Source organism: Callorhinchus milii, unplaced genomic scaffold (assembly GCF_018977255.1).
Source record: "Callorhinchus milii isolate IMCB2004 unplaced genomic scaffold, IMCB_Cmil_1.0 Scaffold17, whole genome shotgun sequence".
NCBI classification, from domain to species: Eukaryota; Metazoa; Chordata; class Chondrichthyes; order Chimaeriformes; family Callorhinchidae; genus Callorhinchus; species Callorhinchus milii.
This window is the reverse complement of record NW_024704758.1, coordinates 8,714,120-8,739,280: the sequence shown is the minus strand read 5'-3', so window position 1 is coordinate 8,739,280 and position 25,161 is coordinate 8,714,120. Positions and strand designations below refer to the sequence as shown.

Below are 25,161 nucleotides of genomic sequence, written 5' to 3'. Positions count from 1 at the left end.
TCCTCCTGAGGTGGTAGTAATAACAATAATAACAATAACAATAATAATAATAACAGAAGGATTTAAAGGACAAAAAGCATCCCCTCCCTCGAACCTGGGAATGGAAACAAACCATCAAATAAATGAATCAACACTGAAACATGAATGAATAAAATAAATGAATCAACACTTGGAAATGCTGTAAGGATTATTACCTCCGTGATACTTGAGATACATTGGAAGGATCCACAGGTCAGCATTCCGCCTACCTACCTGATCAAAACGTGGCAAGATTCCCAGGCCTTTCGCATGATGAAGGCAGGACAGTGCAACTTTTGGTTCTGCTCCCGTTGCATCCTCAGGTGGGCAACAGGTGAAAGGTTTTCTCCCCCGTTTCAAGCACCTTTCAACTTTCTGCGGTCAGGAGTCAAACTAAATAAGCCCTCCGGATGATCATAAATAGCAAGTCTCTTTTCATTGCTTAAAACAGGTACAATCTCACCAGCCATAAACATCCCTGGAACACAGAAACAGTCCTTCCCGGCTGATATGTGGGAATTTTACAGCAGGTGGCACTTTGCTCAGTGCTACAGATTATGACTGACGCCTGGTGGTCAGCAGCAGAATACCAACACACAAAATTTATTGGAATTGAATGAATTTATTGATCTTGCACTTTAAGTTGCTCACAGTTATATTACAATGGGCAAGGTGGGTGGGTGGATGGTGGGTGGGTGGGTACATTTGATGGTTGATCTGTTAAATAAGGTATTTTTCTCCAAAGTACAAAATAGGAAGGATATCAATAGAAGTATTGCTTTATTTCTCCCCTTCCTGCTTGTACCGTCCGTGTTGTAGTTCAGCCTATCTGCAGAGGTACGGTGTAAGGAAGCATTAATTTGTGCACAAGGAGATCAAGAAAGAGGACAGCGCATTATGGGAACAATTACAGCAACGTCATGCAAAGAAAAACCATGTCTGACATGCATACAGTTATACAAGATAAATTCAATTACAGTAACCTCCAATGGGTCACATTTCATTGTCGATTTACTTATGTACAAGAACTGGTCCAATAGTTTCACCTGTAGAACACGCACACTGATATGAAACTAACAAATAGCAATATAAGATAATCATTTCAGACACTACTGCTATTCTACATTCTTAAAGTACCGTTATATTTTTTTTAAACATATACTACAAGTTCCTTGAATTGGGACAGAATAAGTTAAGATTGTTCACAGAGCTCTGATAAAGTGGACAAAATATTTTTTTTTCTTTTAATAAATACAGTAATGTGTTGCCTCTTATAAGTCATTCACAATGAAGACAACGCACACCTAGAAGTTTCTGCCGATAAATTACCAGGGCTCAATAAATAAAATCCCGAAAGAAACACAAAAGGTATATAAAAATGTTCACAATAAATCTCGCCTTTTACAGCAGCGGGTGGTCAAAGCCCCTTAGTAAACCAGCAACACTGTTCAGTCGAACATGGTGCCCTTGTGAAATGAACAAAAAATATATATATACATATATTACCCTGAAAAATAAATAATACTGACAAACTTATAACTGGCAACACAGTGTTTGATTCTGTTGTTCTACAGCTAAACAAGGTGTCACAACTAGACAAACAGGATCTATACAGAAAGAGGAGTGGTTCAAGAAGATGCTTTGGGTACTCTTGTATGGGTTTAGTTCATTGCTGCCGTGTTGTGTTGTCTAACCCCTGATCCCTTACCCCTCAGCAGCAGTTTTCCAAGTCCTGCTTCCCAAAAAAATAGTCCGCTGTAGCTGATGGCTTCGTTGATCAATTTCCCCACCCCCAACAACAGCCCCCTTTCTGGTGAACAATCTGCTGCTGAAGGTGTGTGTCCATCCCGCTAGGATTCCTTTCCTTCCTGGGATGCAGGAGCTCCAGAGCGGTCAGTGTTAAGCGACAAAGGGCGCCAGGTTCCCACATGCACCAAGATATCAGCTGCCTCCTTCAACAATTGTCCGCAGCAAAGGAGTCATCAGATGGGATTTAACAAGTTTTCTGGACAATTCCTGGCAGCAGAGTGGAAATAAATCAGGTCATCAAAAAAAAACGAGAGCAGCAAAAAAGAAACAGGGAAACAAATGTTGCAGAGAGAGGGTTTTGCACGTGCTAATCCTCAGTTATATACAATCATTCCGCCATACAAAATTTGTCTATGGATATTGTACCGAAGGAGTCTGTTATTTATATCCTCTCAGAACATGGGACTAATTCTAAAATGGTTTTAAGGTTGGTCTTGTGTCCCAATACTTGGCACCATCTTTGCCTTCTCTCTCCCAGCTGGAAATTTAGAGTCTCCTCTAGAATCATAGTCACTAGTGTCGGAATCAATCCGCTTGCTGTTTGTGCCATGTTTGGTTGGTGTACCTGGCGGGTGGGCTACTTGCCCATTGTTCTTCTCGTCTGAAAAAAGTTGTTTAATTACGTCAAAGAAGTTACTCAATGGGCTGCCTGGGTATACAAACAGAAAGAAAGAAAGAACAAACAAACAAATGAACAATGGGTCACGAGAGAGAGACAGAGACAGAGAGAGAGAGAGAGAGAGAGGTGAAATGAGATCCACAGCCACGGGGTGTCTAAAGGAAGAATCACCTCAGCACTCAACCTTTGAAGTTGCAGCATTTTGCTTAGTTGGTTGTTTGCTTTGCTTTGCAAATTGACGAGAGCCAAATATAAGTCACTTGCAACTTAGCTTTTTAAATGGCTCAGTTTGTTCTACTTGAATGGAATTAGTTGACGGAAAGAATGGAAGAGAGCACCGATGATGCTGGAAAAGGAGAGACTAAGTCTCACTGGAAGAAAAGGATGTTGCTGAGAAACAGTTTTAGTTCCTTCTGACACAATTACTGGTACTGATGTCACAAACATTTCAGCATGGAAACTCTCCACTCTCTTACATCTTTCTGTGTAAAGCCTGGCTCAGAGAAACAATTTATTTATAAATAATTTAAAAAAGAGGATTTTTAACCCTCTCCAGTCTGGAGTAGCAGCAATTTACAGCGCCAAGCAAGCCAGATCAATGAGCATTTAACAAGGTGGAACAGACCATGCAACCCTGAAGGGTATCATTCATTGCTAAAGGATCCAGGCCATTGAGTATTTACCATCTCCACAGGAATATCATCAACTGTTTGAAGTAAAATAAGCACAAAACTGCGTTTGGCCGTGTGAGAACTGGCTTCAAAGACCGGTCATCCATCGCCCACAAGACCTGTCACTCCCCACCCAGTTATAATACAAGAAGAAACTACATTCAAACTGTCCTCTGCAAAGAACTGAGGCTAAACCTGACACATCCCCTCTGTAACAGCTTCTCGGGACCTGCCACCGCGCTCAACATTCAATTGTTTTACAGCTTATTGAATGCAAGAATTAATAACTGCCTCAAGTTTTCAACTTCCTTAAAAAAAGATTCAATAAGCAGGAAAATAAATAGAAACTACCTTTATACTGTCCTTGTGAAAAAGATCAACAAACTCCACTCTGTTTTTTGTTGGAGGATCGTACCCAAAATACTGACATATTTTACTCTTTGCTTTGAATTGTGTTGAAATTGAAAAGATGTCAATTCGCCTTTAAAATACAGTCACTGCACTTTACGGTACAATACAGTACAGATATCTGGTCAATGCTTTGAGATGTCCTCCCAATATGAAAGGCGCTATACCAAATGCATTTACTATTTAAAGACAATGTGGCCAGGAATCATTTTAGTGAGAAGAATGCAAAAACAATAGGAGTTGTATATAAAAGCTATCCTGATGATATACAGCGCAGGTACTAACAGTAGGAATTCTCGCCTCTTGAGTGAGTGTAGGTTGTGGGTTCAGGCCCCATGTCATGACTTTGAGCTCATAATCTGAGGCTCCAATGTGTTGCCGGAGGAGTACTGCATCCATGGAGATGCTGTCCTTCAGATGGGACAAAAACCGCAGGCCCATTTGCTTGTTCAGATGGACGATAAAGATCCCATGACACTATTCAAAAAGAGAAGGGGGATTCTTCTGATATCCTGGCCAACAATCCCCCAGATAAAAAATTGTTCATTCACTTCATGGATATTTGCTGTATGCAAAGTGGCTGCACTATTTGTCTAAAAAGTGCACAGCCAGTACACTTCATAGTAAGCCGTGATAAGGCACTATATCAAATGTAATGATTATGTTATTATTATTGTAGCTCAGGCTGCAGATGTGTGAATTACCCACAAAATAAAAGCAATCTGATCCGACGTTCAAAGTCTCTTTAAAATGAAAATTGTCCGAATCTGACAGTGTAGCATTCCTATTCTAAAAATCAGGGATTTCTCCACCCACCCAACCACCACCCCCCCACCTCACCCCCTCACCCCACACCGACAATCTTTTCATAAACACAATACAGTGGACATTCATGTGATGAATAAAGTCAGGATTTGTTTGGTATTGAGAGAATTTGGTATTGGTATTGATCAGATTTTTGTTCCCCTTTGATTCACATTCTTTTTTTGCTTCGACTCCCTGCCTTTAATCCAGAATCTTTTCGGCTCTTCTGAAGGCACGATTCCCACCAGCATCCGCTTCTAGAGCATGCGCTGCCCTCAAACATCCCATCCAAGAGACCATTCCTCACATGTGAGATTATCCAATACCTTGGGACGTCCTTCCAACGTGAAAGGCGCTGTATAAATGTAACCCGCTGCTATACACACATGCCTCTGTTTACCTAGCAGGAAGTAGGAACCCGGTTGTTAATCGATTGGCGGATTGCTTTTCCGGGGGTAATAATTCCTTCAAAATAAATAAAAATTAATTTGATCACTCAATCCACCACAGTTTGTGGGACACTGCTGTGTGCAATTGGCTGCCGGTTTTGCCCACAAAACATAAGTCAATTCATTTTACAGTATAATCTGTGAAGCGCTTTGAGACGTCTCAAAGACGTGATAAGGCATGATATCAAATGCAAGAATTATTATTATTATTTTTATATTATAGGGTTGGTGAGTTATATGACTGAGGAGTGATCATCCTGACCCGATAAATAAATAAATCATAAATAAATCATCCTGACCCTACATAAACGACTGTAAAATCTTCTCTTTGTGTTAAATTTGAGACAAGTGAGCCAGAGGCCAAAGACCAGGAAATGCGGAGCACTGAGCTAGGTAATGGGGCAAGCGGCAAGCCAGCTGATAAAGGCTCCTCGGGTTTCCAAACCACACTTGTTAATTAGCTCGGTTGATAATCTGATTACACTTGTCACAAGGCTACAACCCAGGCAGCTGTCCTCCCAAGAGATTGCAACCCACACACACACACAGGTCTGGCACTCTGCCATCGAGCTCCACATGCGCCACGCGTTCTCACACCCGCTCCCAGGAAGTGGCAGAGGTTGGGAGCACGGCCGATGTGCTGGGACTGAGCTTCCTGTCACATCCCTGGGGTGAAGATGTCCTGAGTTACTGGCTTCTGGCTAATCACACAAGTTGACGTCAGGCAAAAGCCAGGGAGAATGGCCATTTCTCCAGGGACGGGCAGATATCATCACGAAAACCATTCGGCGCTACCTCAATTACTATATTTATCCATTTTGTTGGCCAATAATATCATCTAAAATTTTTAAACAAATGACTTTGTATGCAAATAATATTAATGAAGCTTCCACACTCCTGTGCTGGGATGCCTCCTTTAGGAAATTAGACAGTCACATTCAGCTTCAACACTATTGCTGCCTCCCTTTCTTGGTTAATTTGCTCTCCTCCTCTCTTGAAGTTGCTAACTCTCACTGTGGTAACGTTCCACAGGCAACTCAACAATACATTCTCTTAGTGACCATTCTCCATGTGTCAGGCTAAACAGCGAATACTCCTGGCCCTGACGGTAGGGTGCATCTGATATCGGTTGGATTGAATTATAGGAACATTACACACTCTTTAAACAACTGCTGTGTTCAACTAAGAGGCTTTGCTTTCATTTCCGCTCATTTTCAGCGAATCAGATACATTAATGCTTTCTGCTAACAGTCCCATCATAAGGCCATCTGATGCCTGATTATCATTACTGTACCACCAGAAGTGACTGCATTGATCAGCCCCGTTTGTTTCCAAGCATTTTGAGGCAGGGATGTGTGTGCGCTTGGGTGTACAGCCAGCAAACAGATGCGGTGTGTCAGAATCCTTGTACCTTGGCGAAACCCACAGGACCTGATCATCTCCTCTAATACACGGACACAAAACATCAAATGAGCTCTGCATCTGTCCATAGCCATCTGCCAAAGGAGCCCATTGAACTCAGGGCTATTCCCTTATTAAAATCCTTGCCCATGACAGGTTGATAGATTAAAAACAAGTTTAAAGGACCATTTACTATTCTTTGTGGTGTTTAATTCTGGACGCTTATCATGTTTAACACAAAAGTATTTGCTGGTCTTTTTGTGAGTTAGTTAACCCTTGTGGCTCCTGAGGGTATTGAATGCTTTTCATTAATCAATGGTACAGTTTCACTGAGCTGAACATCATGAATCCTGGATGCCCGAACGCTCAGGCTGACTCCTTTGTGGGCTGACTAGTTATCAAATTTAAGTGTTTTCCGAATATAAAACTATTATAATACATTAATTGCAAAAGCACACAAAGGAGATAAACAAAGATGATTGGCCAAACCCGGATGGCAGAACAAAAGGCAATTCAGTACTCCACAATCTTCCCATTTGGACTCGGTGTTGAAAAAATATGACCCATTGTTGTGAAACATACAGGTGTTTGGAGGTTTTACAAGGCCAGTGGCTTTGTAAAACCAGAACTTCCAAAACCCATTGGATTTGTGTCATCAGAATCAGCCGAAAATGGCATTTAATTAGATCCAAAAGATGAACACATGCCTAATGCATCACCCTGAAGGGTTTAAATAGTGGCGGATTTGGGTGAAACTTTCAACTAAACCCAATAAGAAAACAAACTATATTGTTGTCTATAAGCAAAGCTTGAAAGAACATCACAAAAAATTACCTAAGCAACTCAACAAGTCTTACAGCCCAACTCAATTCATAGCATTCTCGCCTCTGACTCGGAAGGTTGTGGGTCTCAGCTTCACATGGGGACTATGAGCTAAAGGTCAAGGCTAACGCTCACCACCCCAATGAGGGGAGTACTATAATGTCAAAGGTGCCATCCTTCAGGTGAGATGTTAAACTGAGGTCGTTTTCAAGGTAGACGTCAAAGATCTCATGATATTCATTATGTGAAAGAGGATGGAATGCTTCTGGAGTCCTGGCTAACAATCCGCCCCACAAAAAAAACAATTGGTCATAAATCCTTGTCCAGACTCTCCTGGGAGAGGACAGATACCAGGCTCAGTGGAGAGCAGCAAATAAGCTTCAACCAAACATTTACGCTGCATGCACCATTTGGTCGAAATGATAATATTGTTATTTTAGTCTCAAACCATGAAATACATAACATTCCTAATCTGTCCAGTGGACACCAGGTTACAAACATCAATAAGATAAACGTTTAACAAGAATTAGCTTGCTTGTCCTCACCATCATGACCCAGTTGCCCACAAAGCGCTGCCTGTGGTGATGCTTTAGTTTACGGTAGTGATCTCCGTGGTAACAGTGTTGGGCAGAATTTCAGTCCCGCAAATATTCCAGGGAAAACACGGACCAGGGAATAGCCTGTTAGTCCGTAACTAGCTTAGCAGCAGGGGATGCGAAACTGTAATAAAGTCTTAACATGCTGCAGCATCAATTTATAGAGGATCCGATTATTAGCCCAATACTCCCAAGCACACCCAAGGTACTTAGTTACATGTGTGCAGGTTTTCATCAGCTTCTCACAGGGATACTGCTGTTTGAGATATCTCCTTTATGGAAAGAAGCTAGTGTGGTCTCAGTCTCTAGCAGAGCTGGGTGAGCACAAACAGAAGTCAATCTGGTGCTGTCCAACACACACTGCACCCACAGATGTTTAGCATTTTGGCAATTTTCTAAAATGAGTTCTACTTTCTAAAAGAGAGAGTTCAGGTGAAACATCTTTGCGCAGAGGGTGATGGGAATGTGGAACTCACTGACATGAGCCGCGGTTGAAGCAGAAAGTATCGTGGAGTTTAAGAGCATACATGAGGGAGAAGGAAATAGTTTTTTTTTTGGTCAGCCGGGTGTCTGACGCCTGCTGAAATCCATCACCTTGCTAAAGAGCATCCAAACCAAACCATGTGTCCCACGTGGAAATTCCAGAGACAGATTGTTGGAATGCACACGCTCTTTCTGGAGGGATGCATCCAGCTTACTTCATTCTGGAAAGTATTCGGCGCATGTTGGAAAGAGCCAAGGTCTGAGGACTCCAGAGTTGAAGGGAATAGAGGGAATCGAAGGGAGTTGAAGGGAATACTACGTAATTCTATCAACACAGTAAAGAGGTCTTTTGAATCCCTTTTTCCTCTATAGTGAAGACAAGGCATTTAGATTCTTCATTCATGTTTATTCTAACTGATGGCACTTCTCTTAGCCCTGACATAGAAAGCTTTCCACAGCTTTGGATTCTTCTCCCGCTTTAGATTTTTTTTGTGGAAAAAATCTTTCAGCTTTTTTTTCTTTTCAATATTTATTTATTTCCCTTTCGAAAAGCTATGATAAAATTTGTTTCCACTCTGTTTTTTGGGCATTCCATTAACCATTGGTGCTCACCACTTTTCCAACTGCTCTTCTCCAATTGTCACAGATCTGCTTTGAACATTCAACTCTGCATCGCCCTGCGGAACTGGTTTCCCTGGCTCATGTTCCAGCCTATAAGAAGAATTGCTGCTTGCCCCTGTATCAAAATAGTGTTGCAAGATCACTAATCACAGAGCTGGAGATAGTATTTATAACTACAATGTCTAATGAGGCTCTATTATCTACAGGCCTTAAGTGCTTGGTAGATGCAGGTCTGTAATTCAGGTAATGGTTAATGATTTGGACGCATTATTTTAATTTACACGAACATTCAATGTGTCTGATTTCTTCGGCCATGATAATCAGTCATCCTTTTTATACGACTTAATGCAGACCAACTGGAAATGAATGGACAGCTCTCATTTCCAAACACTGGGTTAATCTAATCCATTATTTTCCACAGCTAACCACACTGAGCAAATGGAGTTTCGATTTGAGGGATGACATTCAGCCCAATGTAAGCAAATCAAATGTGAGCAAACAGATAATATTCTCCCTTCTCTCTCCCACTCCCCCCCATCCCCCTCAAAAAAAGCTTGGAAATCAACATTACATTTGTAAATATTACATGTGTACATTTGTAAGTTATAAACAACAATAGTTTGCCATTTTAATATGTAATCTAATGATGGAAGACTTAATGCAATAGCACATCCTGCTTAATACCCCCAGATAATTATATCTTATTTACTCTTCCTCCGTTGTGTCTTTCTATATGTGGGTGCACAAGGGATCTTATGATTTATTCATGTACTCTGCTGATACTGATAAGTGGTGCGTGTTTGCATAAGTCCGATGATATTCTCTTCTGTTGACTTCAGGTCTGCCAGAATGACTCATTTGTTATGCAAACAGTTTACTCAACGTGAATATGACTTGAGGATAAATGCAGAGCAGCAAACACACTTCAGGTATTCGTGACTTATGATTCGTGCTTTCGTTAATCTGATCGCTCTGATGCTTCAGAAATATCGAATGTCAAATAGACTTGCTTATCCAGCAGATTATTTCATTTCGGAGAATTCATCTGCAGCAAAACTGGCTCGATTATCAAATCATAGCAGGGATTGCAAAGATAATGTACAATTGCAGCTGAACTGCTGGAAGAGTCATGGTTGAGTAAAGGAGCAAGAGAAATAATGGAATTATTTGGTAATTTGTTATCAGTTATTTATTGTCGAACATAAACCTAATCATGTATATAGATGCATTCTGTCAGGCCTATAAGTGATTTAAGTTCCATCCTTGTTTACTGGATGTCAGTGTATCTACATATTAATATGTTTTGAAAAAAACCTTCCAGTCTATGAGTTTAGGAAAATGAGAAATATCAAGGGCAGCCACACGAACATGAGAGGGTCTCAAAACAAATTGGTTGTTCCCTTCAAAGTCACTTTGAGCCCGAGATCCAGAACAAGCAACTTCCAAATAGCTCATTTACAAAGCACTTGATGCTGTGATGGGGGGACATTAGATTGGGTGTGCTGAAGGGATGAGATCAGATGGCCATAGGGCCCTTCTTCATCCATACCAACCTATGATCTAAGAAGATGACATAAATTTTGGTAAAATTACCAAAAAACTAAAGGTGAGATTGGGAGAATAATTTGTTTTACAAAACACACATTCACGGACACAATTGTTAGGACATGGAATGTCCGACCAAAACTGTGGTTGAAGCAGAATCTATAATAGTTTTGTTTTAAAAAAGGGGATCCAAATTTATTTTAAAAAATAATCAAGGATGATGGGGAAATGTCAGTGAAGCAGGGCTAAACCGGTAGTTCTTTCAGAGATCTGACATTGGATAGGCTTGGACAGGATCTGACATTCAAAGGCTGAATGCCTCCTTCTGTGCTGTAAATTTTGTGATTCCATGTCGTGAACAGAGACAGTGAATCTGGAATAGAATAATGCTGAATAACAATACTAATATAGATTATCTAAAAAATAGCATCTGGGATTGCGATCAATGTAGTCCTGGCGTTTCCTAGACTGTGTAAACCACTCAAGCACAGTGCTCATAGCTAAGCCTTCAGCTAAATCCCTCAAGTGTGTAATTGTCTTGCAACATATTTCCAGCCTTGTATTTTCTCTGTATAATGTGTGTTGTATTGGTTTACCTTTAAGTTGTCAGTCAGCCTTAGTAGTATGCCTGAGATTGTGGGCTCCAGTAACAACAGCAACCTATGATCTAAGTTAAACTGAGGCAGTGAACTGACAACATTGAAGATTGACGAAGTTTGCATTACCATCTCAAGGTAACAAAGAGAGCTTTTCTTTCCAAAGCTAAGACATGGGATCACAGAGCTTTGAAGCTCTTCTTCGCATCTCCGTCCAGCCAGAGGAGCAGCTTTGGTATCACTGGGCTGTACGGACTTCCCTTGGCAGGTAGCAGCACTACAATTGTTGAGTGGAATCACCTCAAAGCAAGTGTATGTGTGAAAGCGGCTTTCAAAATTACTGCCAAACCAGTAAATGAAAAAGGGCAGTTTGCACAGGCCAGTGGACCTAAGGAGAGGCAAAGGGGATGTGCTTTAGGAAACAGTCCTCTAACACTTACAAGGCTTTGAACAAATAGGGCTAGCACGTGCAGGTATATAGTTTGTTTTTGCCAAGGAAGTCTGATTACGCAATTTAATTTAACAGTGTTCATTCCGTGTGGATGTCACCCTCCTGAACTATCCATTACTTTTTCATGCTTGAATCTACAAGATATAGGGATCTCAGTGGCTCAGGTCCCTGGATTGGCCATATCATTCATCCAATGGATTAAGGACGAGACGCTGTAATCCTGCGATGTTTATTTGTTAAACTCCTAAGGACCAAGAAGGTCCCTGGTTGTAGCCCTGATCTGCACTGAGCTGGAGTAACTATCATCTTCAACATACTAGGCTGGAGACAGAGTAAAAATCTCACTCCGAATAAACAGACGGACAACCCCCTCAAAAAAAAATCTGAAAATACACAAATGTGCATGTCGGAGGAAAATTAGACTCAGTTGTAGCGTCTTCCCGAATCAAACACTTTGCCAATTTAGCTTTACACATGAAGGAAAGGTTGAAGTAATAATAATAATAATCCTTGCATTTGATACAGCGCTTTTCACGTTGGGAGGACGTCCCAAAGCGCTACACAGAACGCACTGTAAAGTGAATTGACTGTATATTTGTGGGCGAACGCGGCAGCCAATTGCACACAGCAATGTCCCACAAACAGTTGTAGATTGAAAATAATTGATTTATTATTTTTGGGGGGTTTTTGGAGGGATTATTATTAGGCGTGTGGAGTAAGGAAACTTGCCCAAGGTTTCGCCCTGCCTGGAATTGAACTCAGGTTCAGAAGTACTGTAGGCGGTTGGCACCCATGATCCATTAGTCTGAGGAGGGGGGGTAGAAAGAAGGAAGTGGGTGCAGAGGTTAAGTCTACAAAATATGTTTCCAAAGTATTGTACCAGATATTGTAAAGGGGCAAAAGTTTTTCACCTTGCTTCCACAAATGCTTACGGCTAAAATATAAACGTGATTTATAAGCATTGAAATATAAAAGAGAAGACGAAAGGATTGGATGCTCAAAAGAGAACAAGATTTGGGTTTGGTTTTTAAGCACCAACTTCATCACATCAGTGAGGTTAACAGAAGATTGATTCAGCTTTGGCAAAATGGTGAAAGATTTAGAGAAGCAGACAATGTACCAATTGTATAATGTCGGGTCCTTAAAACAACCTGGGTCAGAAACCTAAATAATATCCTGAAAACAAGTAAACCAGCCACATTCCCCCAGATGCTATCCATTTTTACTGGAGCTTACATAGAGGCAAAGATAAATTTCCTACATTTCAGCCATCATTGTCCATAATACAGGCCCTTCAGTGTGACCTTATTATAAATCAGCTTAGGTTGGAGCAGGAGGGATTTTGAACTGCAATCACTGCCGGCTTTGCCACTCGCTCTATCATGTTTCTCCAGTTGAACTACGCAGGCCGGGCCTCTCCACTCCATAGAAAACCCACGCAGCCTATAAATCTGTCACCGTCCAGCGGCTCTGGCCTGAGCTTGCTGAGCATTACAATTTCCACCTACTGCCTGGATAATACATTAGTAATGAAGGTGAAAGCGATCACCTTGTCAAAAGTTGAGCCAACAAAAAACAGTCCTCCAGAACCTGGCTTACCATCGCCCTGCACATGCCCTGCACTGTGTGCCTGGTTCATTTGCTAATCTTAAAATATCTGAAGGTAAGCTCAGGCCCAGCTCAGCCCACAGAGGGGTCATATTTTCAAGAGCTAATAACTAAGCAGCAAAATGAGTTCAAAATACATTCTGGCACTGATCTATGTAGAATTTTTTGTCCCATAAATCTTATTTACACATTTAATAGTGCTATTGCTCATTTGGATTCGGGTCCAAATCCCTGATTGTCCAGTGTCTTGGGATGTCCTCCCGACGTGAAAGGCGCTATACAAATGTAATTTGTTGCTGCTATTGGATTGCCTGCATTGCGCACACATACACACAAACACAGGCACACGTCTGTCTGAATGTTATGGTGACGCAATTGATTCGCGATGCTGAATGACTGCCTGAGCCACTTTAGAGTGCTGAATGACTGCTGAGACTCATCGATTTTAAGCCGTATTCGGGACATTAGAATGTGTATCTTGTCTTATTCCTTCTGCTATTCTAATCGTGGAGTGAGCACAAGCAACAGAAAGGGTGCAAGTTCCACCAGTTGCTCACCTGTATTCCTAACCAAGGAGCAGTCAGGTGTCAAATGCTATATTCCTAGATGGATGGGGGGGAAAGCGGGGGAGAAAGAAGAAAGCAAAGGGCAGAATGTCAACTACTATAGATTATTTCAGCTTAGTCACACAAATGTTTGCATAGGGAACATTATTATTCACTTTAGAGTATACTCTGTGAAGCGCTTTGAAACGTCTCGAAGACGTGATAAGGCGCTATATCAAATGCAAGGATTGTCACTATCATGCTGATTGTACGTTACGGTAATGGGTGCAGTAAACACCTTGTACAGGTAAACAACTCCTGCATAGGAAGATGACGTTACATAGATACTTACTTAGTTACTTAAACATCCTGCATTTAAGTCAGTAATCAGTATCAGTGATGCTAATACATGAAAAATGCCTTACTGAAGTTTTAAAAATGAAACATTGTAATTCAAAGTGCTTGCCAGCCTGGTTTACACAGGAGATTCTATTTATCAACACTCGCACTCACAGTTACCATTTAATCCAGTACACAACTCGCTTACAGCTTTTGCTGTGAATGAGCATTTCGATACAACGCAACACATTTCATGTCAACTAAGCCCCATTCTTTCCTGCTGAGTGGATGTTGGGAGATTGTCTAGGCACGCCTAAAAATAACGACAAAAAAATTCATTTGATTAACGAAAAAGTGAATGTGGGCAAATCTGCGAAGACTGTCACATCAACAAATGCATCACTGTGCACCATGGAGTGGAAGAGCACAGTTTGGGCAAATCACAAAGTCCACACTTCAAATCAGTAATTTTTTTCTATTAGGGAGAAGCATGGTAGACGTTCCTCATCCCAGTAAGGGTTTGGAGTGTCTTTGGCGCTTCGAATCCAGATTTCAGATTGAAATCCTGCGCACGCTGAGATTCATTTGCTCTCAGCTTCTGGTTCAGTTTTTGAAACATCCGCATTTCAAAGAGCTAAACGCTGTGCTCAGTGCAACTGATCAGTTGCGTCAGTCCGGGTCTGAACCGCGGGGATTCCGACAAATCCGAATAGATCCAAGCTGGTCATATCTGTAACAATTTGTATTTGGATATGACTTGCAAGTTCAATGCCAGCAGGGCCCACCAACAGTGAAGCCAGATTACATGCTACAGCACAGCAGCCATCTAGTTGGCAGCAGTTTATGGGATTAACTGATGTTGTGCTCTCGTAAACAGGACAGAAACTCGCTTCCGACTGGGAGGATAATCATAGAATCATAGAATTACACAGCGCAGAAGGAGGCCATTCAGCCCATCGCGTCTGTAACTGGCTCTTTGAAATGAGCTGTCCAATTCAATCCCACTCCCCTGCTCTCTCTCCATAGCCCTGCAAATGTGTCTGCCCCAAAGTGACCTTCAACTTCCAGCAGGCAGCCCAGCATCCAAAAGAACGGACAAAGCACTGGAACGGAGTGGACAGTTTGTGGGGGGGGAAAGCTTTGGGGTGTAACGGATAACTATCATTTTCTTCAGTAGAGTAAGAAAGTTTGGATCAAGAAAAGGCTATTCAGTGTTTAAGCCCTCCACACACTAATCAAAACAAAACCAACAGGGTCATTGTACATCCTATGGAAAGTTCTGCATAGATGTTCCCCAAAACTATTCAAGTAAATTCCACCCCACCCCCACCAAACAATCATCCAGCTCTACATCTCCATCGCTCATGGATTATCTATTTCTTTTCACAGACAGAATTTCCTTCTGCTCTCAGTCACAGATACCAATGTGGTGCGCCATTTCAATTTGATCTCATTCTAGTCTCCCCCAATACTGTTTGAGCTGATATTTATCCAGGTCTTTCTTGAAGGAGTTAATGAACAGGACTTTGCACCCTTCGTCATATAAACATCTCACAAAATTGGTTCATAATGGAGAAGGCCCTTCGTCCAATTTACAGCCTCCCCATCACATCAAGCCCAGAGTCCTGGACTCTACCAGCCTTCCTGCCAATATGCTCCCCTCGTTAATTCCCCTCCGGCTAAAGAAATACTTTGCATCTGTCCTGTAATTGTCCTTTGTTGTGTTGTTGTTTGCAATCTTAAACCTATACCCTGTTACTATTCCATTTGAAATATTGTAGACCTCTATAAGATCCTCCGATACATCGCCTTTACAATTTACAAACCTCACCAACTAAGTGAAACAAAGTGACAAGTAATCATGGGATTGGATGAAGTAACAGTAACAGCTCTCCTCAGAATTTTCAAACATGAACCGACCACTTTTCAATCGGTCCCCAAGTACAGTGGTGCCCGGACTTGTATTAAAGAATCAGGTTGTGTGTTCCATGAAGCAAGCCTTGATATTTTCCTTTTTGACGATTATGGCGGATTTCTGTTAATTATTTTGATCATTCTTTGCAGGCGAGTCGCATAAAGGTGTCGCGGGAGCATTCATTCCACTCACAGAACAGAAAGAGCAAAGTGGCACTGTGGAGGGAGGTCTGTGCCATTCAGGAAGCCAAGCCTACTTAGTGCTGCTGAAAGGGTCAAAAGTCTTCCTTTAAAACCATTAGACAGCAACAGTTAGTCAAAACAGATCCGCACCAGTTTTTAATCCCATAATGTTGCGAAATGCTGCCACAAATTTTCAGGCAGAAAGCTGCTCTGAACCACTGTTAAACCCTTTGAGGACAGCAATGTTTTCAATACAATGACACCGACAATATTACTGAATTGTACAGGTAGCGTGGGGCATCTCTAAGTAAACGTTATACTATGTAAATCCATGGGTTTATGTGCGATTGATGTAGTGTATTATCGTGTGGAAATGACTTCCCTTAGCAAGTTACTTCACTGACTGTTACAGACAACTATGTCAGCCAATTTGAACCAGCAAAGTAACACCAGATACATCCCCAATGCATTTATTTTCTTGGTGAATTTGGATGAGCGATGAATATTGACCAGGACTTTGGGAGAGGTCAATGTTCTTCAGAATAATACAGTGGACAAATTAAACACCTGCCTGAATGGACTGTAAAATTTACTCCTCATTGAATGGATCTCATCTATAACCGCATTCACTCCAAACTGTAGTGTCAGACAAGGTTACAAGCTCACATCACGGTGTGGAGCTCAAACTCACAACCTTCTGACTTGGAGGCAAGAGTGTTATCAACAGAGTCAGTTAAGCCATGCATGCATGAATGTTCCTTCAGGAACAGCGGACACGCTTTTCATCTTGCCGCATTTTTGTTTCAGAGAGAATCTTTTTTTAAGGTTTCAAATGTGTGTTGCACATAATTCAGGCTGAGGGCAAAGTGGTAGAAAAGGAAATGGTTCTGCTGGTGAGGCTAACTGTATGATGCATGCGTTATCTATTCAGTCGGCCCTTAGGGGATATTTACTGCGGGTGACTCAATGACTATTTCTGTTGTGTGGCTGCAGGTGTATACCTCCAGCGTAAGCAGTGGCGGACTGACTCCTCGAAAGGGCTCAAGATTGTCTGGTAAAAAAAAATGTGGGAGTGCCAAGTCATGGGGCCACTGATTTGTGGGCGTTCCGAGTCGACGAAAAATATCTGTGCAATTAAAATCTTGGTTGAGTCTTAAAACTCAACGTTTCACCTCGGCTGAACATAGTGGTATGCATGGGAGCCAATCACGGGGGCACTTGGGAAATTTCATGATTTCCCATACAGCCAGTCTGCCCCTGAGCCTAGGTTTTACTTGCAAGATATTCAGGCTGCCTGTCCTTGGACTATTTATTGCATCTGATACGGTAAGTAACCCCCTTGTGAGACTGACTGTATAAATCACACTCAGCCGCCTGACCTAAAGGATACTTATCATATGTCACTGAAGGCTAGTGCAGATCCTCTCTGTAGGTGTCCTGACTGTCTTTTCAATTGTGCTACTCTAGGGCAGGATATAATTCTAGCCACACTTGTATCCAACAAGCTGGCAATAGAGATCTTTAATTAATAAAACACACTGGGAAACAGACAATAGAGCTCCGACCTTTCATTGTGTTGAAATGTGGCCAGTAAATACTGCCGCTGTCCTCAAAAGGTAAAACAATTGGTACTTTTCGAAAGCAGTTGACATCAAGAGCCCAGGCTTTGGAGCAAACAGTATAAAATAGCAAATTTCAACCAAAAGAAAAGTTAAAAACGAAAGGAAGGGGAGGGGAGGGGATTTGGTGGGATACACTTTAGCAAGAAAGGTCATAAATCAAATGCTTTTTGGGGGTCTTTGTGTCGACATGCACAACTTAGTGGGGTGCCCAACATGTTTTCCTGTCCGCTTGTATGTGCATTGGAACGTAAGCAAAGCAACAGCAGTTCCTGAATGTTGCATTGGTGAGCAGTGTTTGAGCAGCTGCCTGACGGAGGCGGTAGCAATGGAGTAACGTGGATTAGGTTCATTTTCAAACGCGCTATCAGAACTGCAGTCTGAAGCAGTGAGGCATCCCATGGCATCACAACAAGCCTGTCTGCAGGCAGGCACAGCCTACCAGCGATTGCTGCTGCATGAGGTTAGGCGAATTGCGACATATTGCGACATGCAGCACCAACAACAGAAGGAGCTAAAGTGTGGTCAGAAGCGTGGATTTGAAATGAAAAAATAGAGAACGGAAAGACATACCACAGTGCTCTCTATGGGGGGGTAAGAGTGGTTGGGAGTGGGGGCAAGAGGGAGGGAGGGGATTCTTACCACATTTTGAAAGTCTGCCTGTCAGCAGCTCCATACAGTGAGAAGTTGCTGGATTACAGGGGGAAAAGGTAAATGTTTCTTTACGTTTCCACTGCATAAACCGAAAAACTAAAACATGAAAATTCAGGCAAAGAAGTCATATCAAGTCACGGCTGCAAATGGTAACGTGAACATTTTTTAAAAAAATTAAAAAACAAATTAAAAGGTCCAAAGGTTTAGTTACGGACATGACCTCATTTGAACTGTATCTGTTGAATGGCAGATCTTCTTGGACTGAAATAGTTCATTCTTCCTGAGAGTACAGGGAAGATGAGGTTGTGGATCCAGCTCACAGCCGGGATGAAGAGAAGAAGGGGAGAGATGAAAATGCATTGTCAGAGAAGCTGGAAAATGAGGAGTGGAATGGCACACGCATATGAGGCGACTTGAGGGACGCCCTTACACCAGATGGAACGCACACGACCGTGGAGACATTAAAAACATTCTGAATAAACACTGCTAGTGCTAACCAGGAATCTGCAGGGAATCAGTATTCAGCATGGAGCAGATACGTTCAAATGAGCTATGGATTGACTGTCACCTCCATTTGGAGGCAAAATTCAACACCTTGCATCTGTGACAATTCCCCCAGGTTTCCGTTCTGCCATTAGATGCAAAGGTTTTGTAAATTAAAAAGAAGACAGCTGGCGAATCTTCCAAATGAAGAATCAGCAACAATAGTTTAGAATAAATCATGATATACTTGTTTGGTTCAGATAACACAATTAGCAAATTACAGGCATTTTGAAGTTGCCAAAAAAAATTCTCCAAATATAAAAACACCTTTCTTTTTCGTCACTGAACTGAACAGTCAGGTTTAAATACACTTTTGGTGAGCACGTTTCAAAGGAATTTCAGTGGGACTTGGATCAGGTTTGTGTCACAACTGATTTACCCATGAAAGGAAATGGGATATGTCCCTGGTTTGAGGTGGGTTTGTATACAAATGAGGTACTAACTTTTATACTTTGCTAACTTCATTTATGCTCAACGTGTATAATACAGAATGAACTGACCGTTTATATCTCCTTTTAAATTCAGAATAAGTATTTAAAACGCGTACCATGGTTGGACATGGGACATACTACAATATTTCAGTAAACGTGGCTAAATATCAGCAGTCATTGGCCTGAGTTGAGTGGTTTGGTTCAGAGTCGTAGAGGTATGACATTTACATTGCCCTGAAGAAGGTTCCTCATCCCCTGGCCTATGCTCGTTCTGTTCTGCAGTTTATTTCCATCAAATACATTTGCGAATTATACTGTGAAGAAGGACTCCTGTGAACTCTTCAAAACCTTGGCGCATTTTTGTGGATATTCAGAGTTTACGAAACCTTTTGGCTAATCTTATGACTGGAATAGAAACCCCTTTTTGCCGCTCAGAGTAACCTTCAGCTCACAGGTTCTAAATGGGCTCTTGAATGTACCAAACAAAAGGGTAACAGCCGCTGTCAAAGATAATCAAAAACTGTTTTGTAGAATTGACAGCTTTTGATACTCGCTGATATGAAGATATTTTGCGATGTCCAAATATTTATTACTCTGGTCATCCAAAGTTTCTGAGATATCACAAAAAAGATCCTTAGGCAGGCAATGCTGTTTTCCCATTCAGTTACTACTTGCAATGAAATGAATAGATTCAACATGTTGATCGTAGGTTTAACAGGTTGATTCACCGTTAAACTGCACAATCAGTGCATGCCAACAGCTAAAGTCAGGGGGGATTTACAGCATGCATGGAATGCACTGGTATAATGGTTCCGCTAGAGGCCTCTTAATGGGACTATTGTGTTCCCTTTGGGAGTGTTGCTGAAAGGCATGCAAGATACGATGCACCTGTTGAGAACAAAGTTAATTTATGTGGATCAAAATGGAATATTTACCAGATAGCTGTTGCACTGTAGGTTGGTCATGTGTAGTTAACAACTGGGCTTGGATGGTTTCCACCACTCTTTTGAACCGACGACTTGGACCTTTTGTTAGGAGAAGAGAATTAAAAGGTAATTGGAATGAGATCAATGTTCTCAGCACAAAAGACACTCACATGCTATGATGCTCGGGTGCCATCTTTAGGTTATTATTACAATAACCTGACCTTGTTTGCTCTCTGTTATTATTAGCCTGGTTTATTTCAGCTCTACCTCATCCATGGATCAGAGGAGGAAAGTGATCCTTAGAATAGATACAATCATTCCCAACCAATATTAGACTCCCCAGAGATGTCAGTTTCTACGTGAAAGTAATACTAGGTTTGGCTCTGTGTGATCCACAAACTGCACTACACATGAACATTTTATGAAATCAGCCATGAATTGTTGAAAAAAGGTTGGGATCTCGCTTGTCTCTCAGGTAAGTTCCACTTCCCTCCCTCCCTCGCCCTCCTCATGATGCTAAGTGGTGGTCAGACAGCATTGCAATCCTGACCTTCAATCTGCAAGGTATCGAGTGCAAAGCTTTCAATCAGTATTCAAAACTAATTCCACTTCAAATTAAGTCATTCAACCTCCTACTACTAGTCTCATCACTGCATTTATACACATTAAATGGCATTTGTCACTGTTTAGCCCACGCCTGATCCCTTTGCCTTTTCCTGGTCATTTTGTAGATTTTTAAAAAAAAAGAAATCAGGAAACATTTTGTGAACAGCAGTTTTCTAAATTTTTGAATGGATCTTACATTTTTATTCTAAGATTTAACCGTAGTATTCAATTTGGCACTGGCAATACGTCTCAACACACTGCCATTCCACTGTGCGTAATTGGCTGCCGTGTTTCACCCACAGTCACTATACTTTACAGTATATTCTGTGAAGTGCTTTGAGACGTCTCAAAGACACGATAAGGCGCTATATCAAATGCAAGGATTATTATTGTTATATTTCAAACTGTGTCTATATGTTTAAGACTCAGGTACTGTGACAATACTCTAGCAAGAAGCAATCTGCAAATAGAAGATTTTTTTCCCCAAATTTTCGCTGAATTATTCTTTCTCCAATGCAGATTAAGTACTCACAGCGAACAAGCACGTACAATATGTATTTTGTAACACTACAATTTGAGCTCCTTAAATATTGCCATAAAAAAAAACACAGCATAATTAGAGCAATTTTAAGATGAGATAGGAGAGGATGCACACTCTTCAGCAACAGTGAAAGTGGGTAGGGAGATTTACTTGTAATTTAAGAGCACTCGAGGTAACAATTTCTTCTGAAACTTAATTTCGTTTTTAATTAGAATCGTCAACGAAAATGCTTATAGAAAATTCTGCTTCAAGTGAAAACTTAAAGTATAATTTTTTTTTCGCGTGCAATAAAAACACAGCTTTCACACACAGAATGCTTCCAGGATTGGTATCAGCTGTGGTACTGCACTGTTCTCTCTGAACTCCTCAATTTGATATGCAAACCCTATCTGCTCCTGCAGACACAAGGATATAATAAATCACTGATGACCCTAAGAGATGCATATCGCAATGCAACACAGAATGCACAGGTGCCAGGGATCATCAGAGTTTGTGGAAGAGGCCCCTTTCCCTTCGCTCTTCCTGCTATTAATAAGCTTAAAACACCACCTCCATTGCCCTCGTCGTTGCTGTTACCTGACAGCAGTGTGAAGGTGACTGAATAAATCCCATTCTCCTTCTGTGCCTCATTGCCTTCTGTGTAAGTGATGTCCACCTGAAATTTAACTGGCTTCTGGAACACAGCAGGGCCCCCAGTGGATTTGTACTCTGCTCGGAAACTTGTCTGCGACATGACACTGTGACTTAGGCTGGGGATCTGCAAATCAGAAAATGAATATGCCGTTCATTAATAATAGGGGCAATAGGCCTGCATATCTTTAGGTGACATGATCCTGTATAGTGAATAGTCAGGCAACTCAGAAAATTACAGACTTTAAACAATCCTATTTACAAGCAAGAATGTTTGTTATGGAGTCTTAATGTCAATGTCTTAACCGCCGATTAATCCTTCCTCCACATACTGGTACTGTGAAGATATGTAATTTAAGCACATTTTGCCATTGAAAATGAATTTTGAATTGTTCGTCAATAATATTAACGCTCCTATGATTTTCAGCAGCGAAAAGATGTAGTCCTACCACACTCTCCATGATCTCTTACCCCACGGGAAAAATTTAAATTTCCCTACTGAGCCTGATGTTTTCATGTGATAAAGTGACACACGATTTTGTGACTATATGGTGTTTTGGGAACTAGAGCAGATTACAGAGCACTTGGTACAGTAGTAAACCATCATTTACTGACAGCTACAAATCCCATAAGAGGCAATCATTTTGGCAGGCAGATTTCAAGCCGTCAGTTCCAACCTGACTCCCCCATTAGACGAGGAGAAAGGTACATGTTCTGTAAAATGTTTAGTTTTTTTGGGGGGGTGGGGGTTCCACAATTGTCTTAGCAAGCTGGCCTTTCTCCTCTGGGAACTACCTTTAATTCCAACCCAAACGGATGGAATGACTAAGTCAAAGGGGGGAAGGTTGTGCAAGCTACAGTACAATGTTTCCATGAAAGCTGTGACCTTCAGTGCTCCTATCATATTCATGCCAGTATCCCTTTCCACTAGGCTTGCTTTCTGTTCACTGTTCTCAGTTATGTCAAGTCCAAGGTTCTTTGGTGATGGCAGCCACCTGCTGTATTATTAGTGGGCTGCAGTGTGAAATGAAAAACGGGCTGCTTTGGAGTCTGATACATGCACACTGTTCCAGTCCTTAGAGAAAGAAAGATCTCCACAGGACTCGACTAGAGTAAATGGCAAACCGTTAAAAAAGAACAAGCTCTCCAGATCACAGACAACTGACTCTAGGAAGCTTTACCGTTCAGGCTAAATATAAATACTGTATTCTTAACTAAACCGGCCAAGCTTGCAATTTAATCGATCGGCAGCAATCAGTATGGGCCGTTTCTGCACAACTTGATCATCACATGAAACAAATCTTTTACACAGCATGGGAGAGAGCAAAGAGATGATTTCTTACTTTCCACAACGACTGGGCACATTGTGTGTGTGATTATCTTTTAACGACGTAACTCGAGTTACAGAACACTGCGTGCAGTGGATAGAAAGGCAAGTCAAAAAAAACGTTTAGTTGAATGAAAAATTGACATTTTGTCCTGTGCTGCAATGTGTTTCTCAATTTCAAATAACCAAATAAAATAATCAGTTATTTTGTTTGCGACATTTCAGCATACCCATTTTATGTGTGTTCACGGTGCAATTACAGACAGAAAGGGGGAAAAGCCCTTTCAAGGTTTCAGTGTATTTCCATTAAAATCTGATACTTATAATAATAATAATAATAATAACTTACTGATAGAAAGGCATGGACAATGTCTGCCTTAATGGAACTCAATGGCTTGTCTTTGATGACCACAAAGATCTGCTCCTCTTTGTCCAGGTTGATAAAGTTACCAAACCACGATTTTTTGGCGAGTCTAAATGACAAGGTAAAGGAACAATGATGTCAGTACTTTAGTCGGAAAAACATTCTTAAAGTAAGTATTTTAAGTTGCAGTAAGAACGTTTGAACAAAACATTAAGCTTTGGAATACAACTGTAGCAATCAAAAGAATCTGCATTGGCTGAGGAACTGGACCTTACAGCTACAGTAAATTACCCACATAATTTACCGCGGGGTAATTATGAGCAATGCAATGTGTAGATCTACAGAGGCATTAATGTTAATGGTATACAACTCATAAGTGTCAAACCGATTAAAAAGTGCATTTAAATGCATTATGTTAATGGACGCTTTGTGAATATTCTAATATCCTCAAAGATCCTGATACTAATGGTGAAACAGCTGCAAATATTGCATTTGAAAGACTCATCAATTCCAGACTATAATTCCTCAATCATAATAAATGATCTGTTTTTAATGTTCAAATAGCACATAGTGGGCTGTGGTGCAAGACCAGATAAGACGAGTTGTCATTCACTGAAGATGGAAACTGAACTATGCACCAAGTTTCTGTAGCCACTGCCCTCGTTGCTTAAGAGTCAGCTCTGCATCATGCAGTTTAGTTTGCCTGCTGGTTAACATTGGTGGCATTGTACGTAGAAAGTTACTGCGACAGAATAACTACAAATGATCTTAAAATTGGATTATTGCCATGCTTTATCTTGTACGGTTAGTTACGGCTCACAGAACTATTGAGACCTCCTGATAACTTGTTGGGTTATGTCATTGCCAGGTGTGCTACCTGGATCTATACAGATCTGGAAGATCCCAGGTTAATAATAATAATCCGTGCATTTGATATAGTGCCTTATCACGTCTTCGAGACGTCTCAAATCGTCTTTTTGTTTTGGTTGAATCACTGGTCTGTGTTAATCTCAACCTGGTCAGCAATGGGGGCACTACAGTTGGTTTCAGTTCCCTCGCCCCCACCCCCCCCACCCTCTCCCCCACGTATCAGACGAGGATAGGATTGCTCGCTGCTGTTTAGTAGCTTGCTGACATTCATTGTCCAAAATCTTGCAGGAGGTGTCAGTGCCTAAGGTACTGTACGCCAGTATGAACTAGTCACTTCAGTGGGTTGTGGAGGGCAGGAAATGAACTATGTAAACAAGAAGAGAAAAGACCACTGCAATTTTGAGCAATAATTTTAATTGGTCCCTTTTGCAACATTGCTGCAACAGTGCTAGCCATCAAGAGACTGGAACTGCTGGAGTTAAGTGATGACTTAGCTGTGTGTTGCTGGCAATGTAATTGCATCAAGCGTTTAACAAGTAATAAAGAAACGCCAACGTTACCACATTAAAACACTGGTGAGAAGCAAAGTTCCACTCTGAGAGGAAATTACCTGTGGCACATTGTGAATTTACATACATATGCAGCCTCTCTTGTCTTTTTCTTTCACCCCCACTCATGAAGTCATTAGCATAATTCTTGAAATTGCTCCTCCACTTCAGTAAAGCAAAAAAATGGTCTTCAAATATTCAGAGTCCATGACTCAATCAA

At 41.3% G+C, this 25,161-nt stretch overlaps 1 protein-coding gene across 3 annotated transcripts in view; it reads right to left on the bottom strand.

Annotated features, from left to right (window-relative positions):
• Nucleotides 1-655: 655 nt before the first annotated feature.
• The window catches only part of brsk2b (BR serine/threonine kinase 2b), a 303,448-nt gene continuing 278,942 nt past the window's right edge, over nucleotides 656-25,161 (bottom strand). For 2 of the 3 annotated variants that reach the window (XM_007887609.2, XM_007887610.2), the window contains 4 exons: nucleotides 23,509-23,632; nucleotides 21,779-21,959; nucleotides 20,065-20,154; nucleotides 2,003-2,476 (listed from right to left, as the gene is read on the bottom strand). In XM_007887609.2, the coding sequence (XP_007885800.1) occupies nucleotides 2,250-2,476; nucleotides 20,065-20,154; nucleotides 21,779-21,959; nucleotides 23,509-23,632 (622 nt within the window). In that variant the 3' untranslated portion in view covers nucleotides 2,003-2,249. Of the gene's footprint in view, nucleotides 2,477-20,064; nucleotides 20,155-21,778; nucleotides 21,960-23,508; nucleotides 23,633-25,161 lie in introns of all 3 variants that reach the window. The other variant, XM_007887612.2, reaches the window with a different exon arrangement.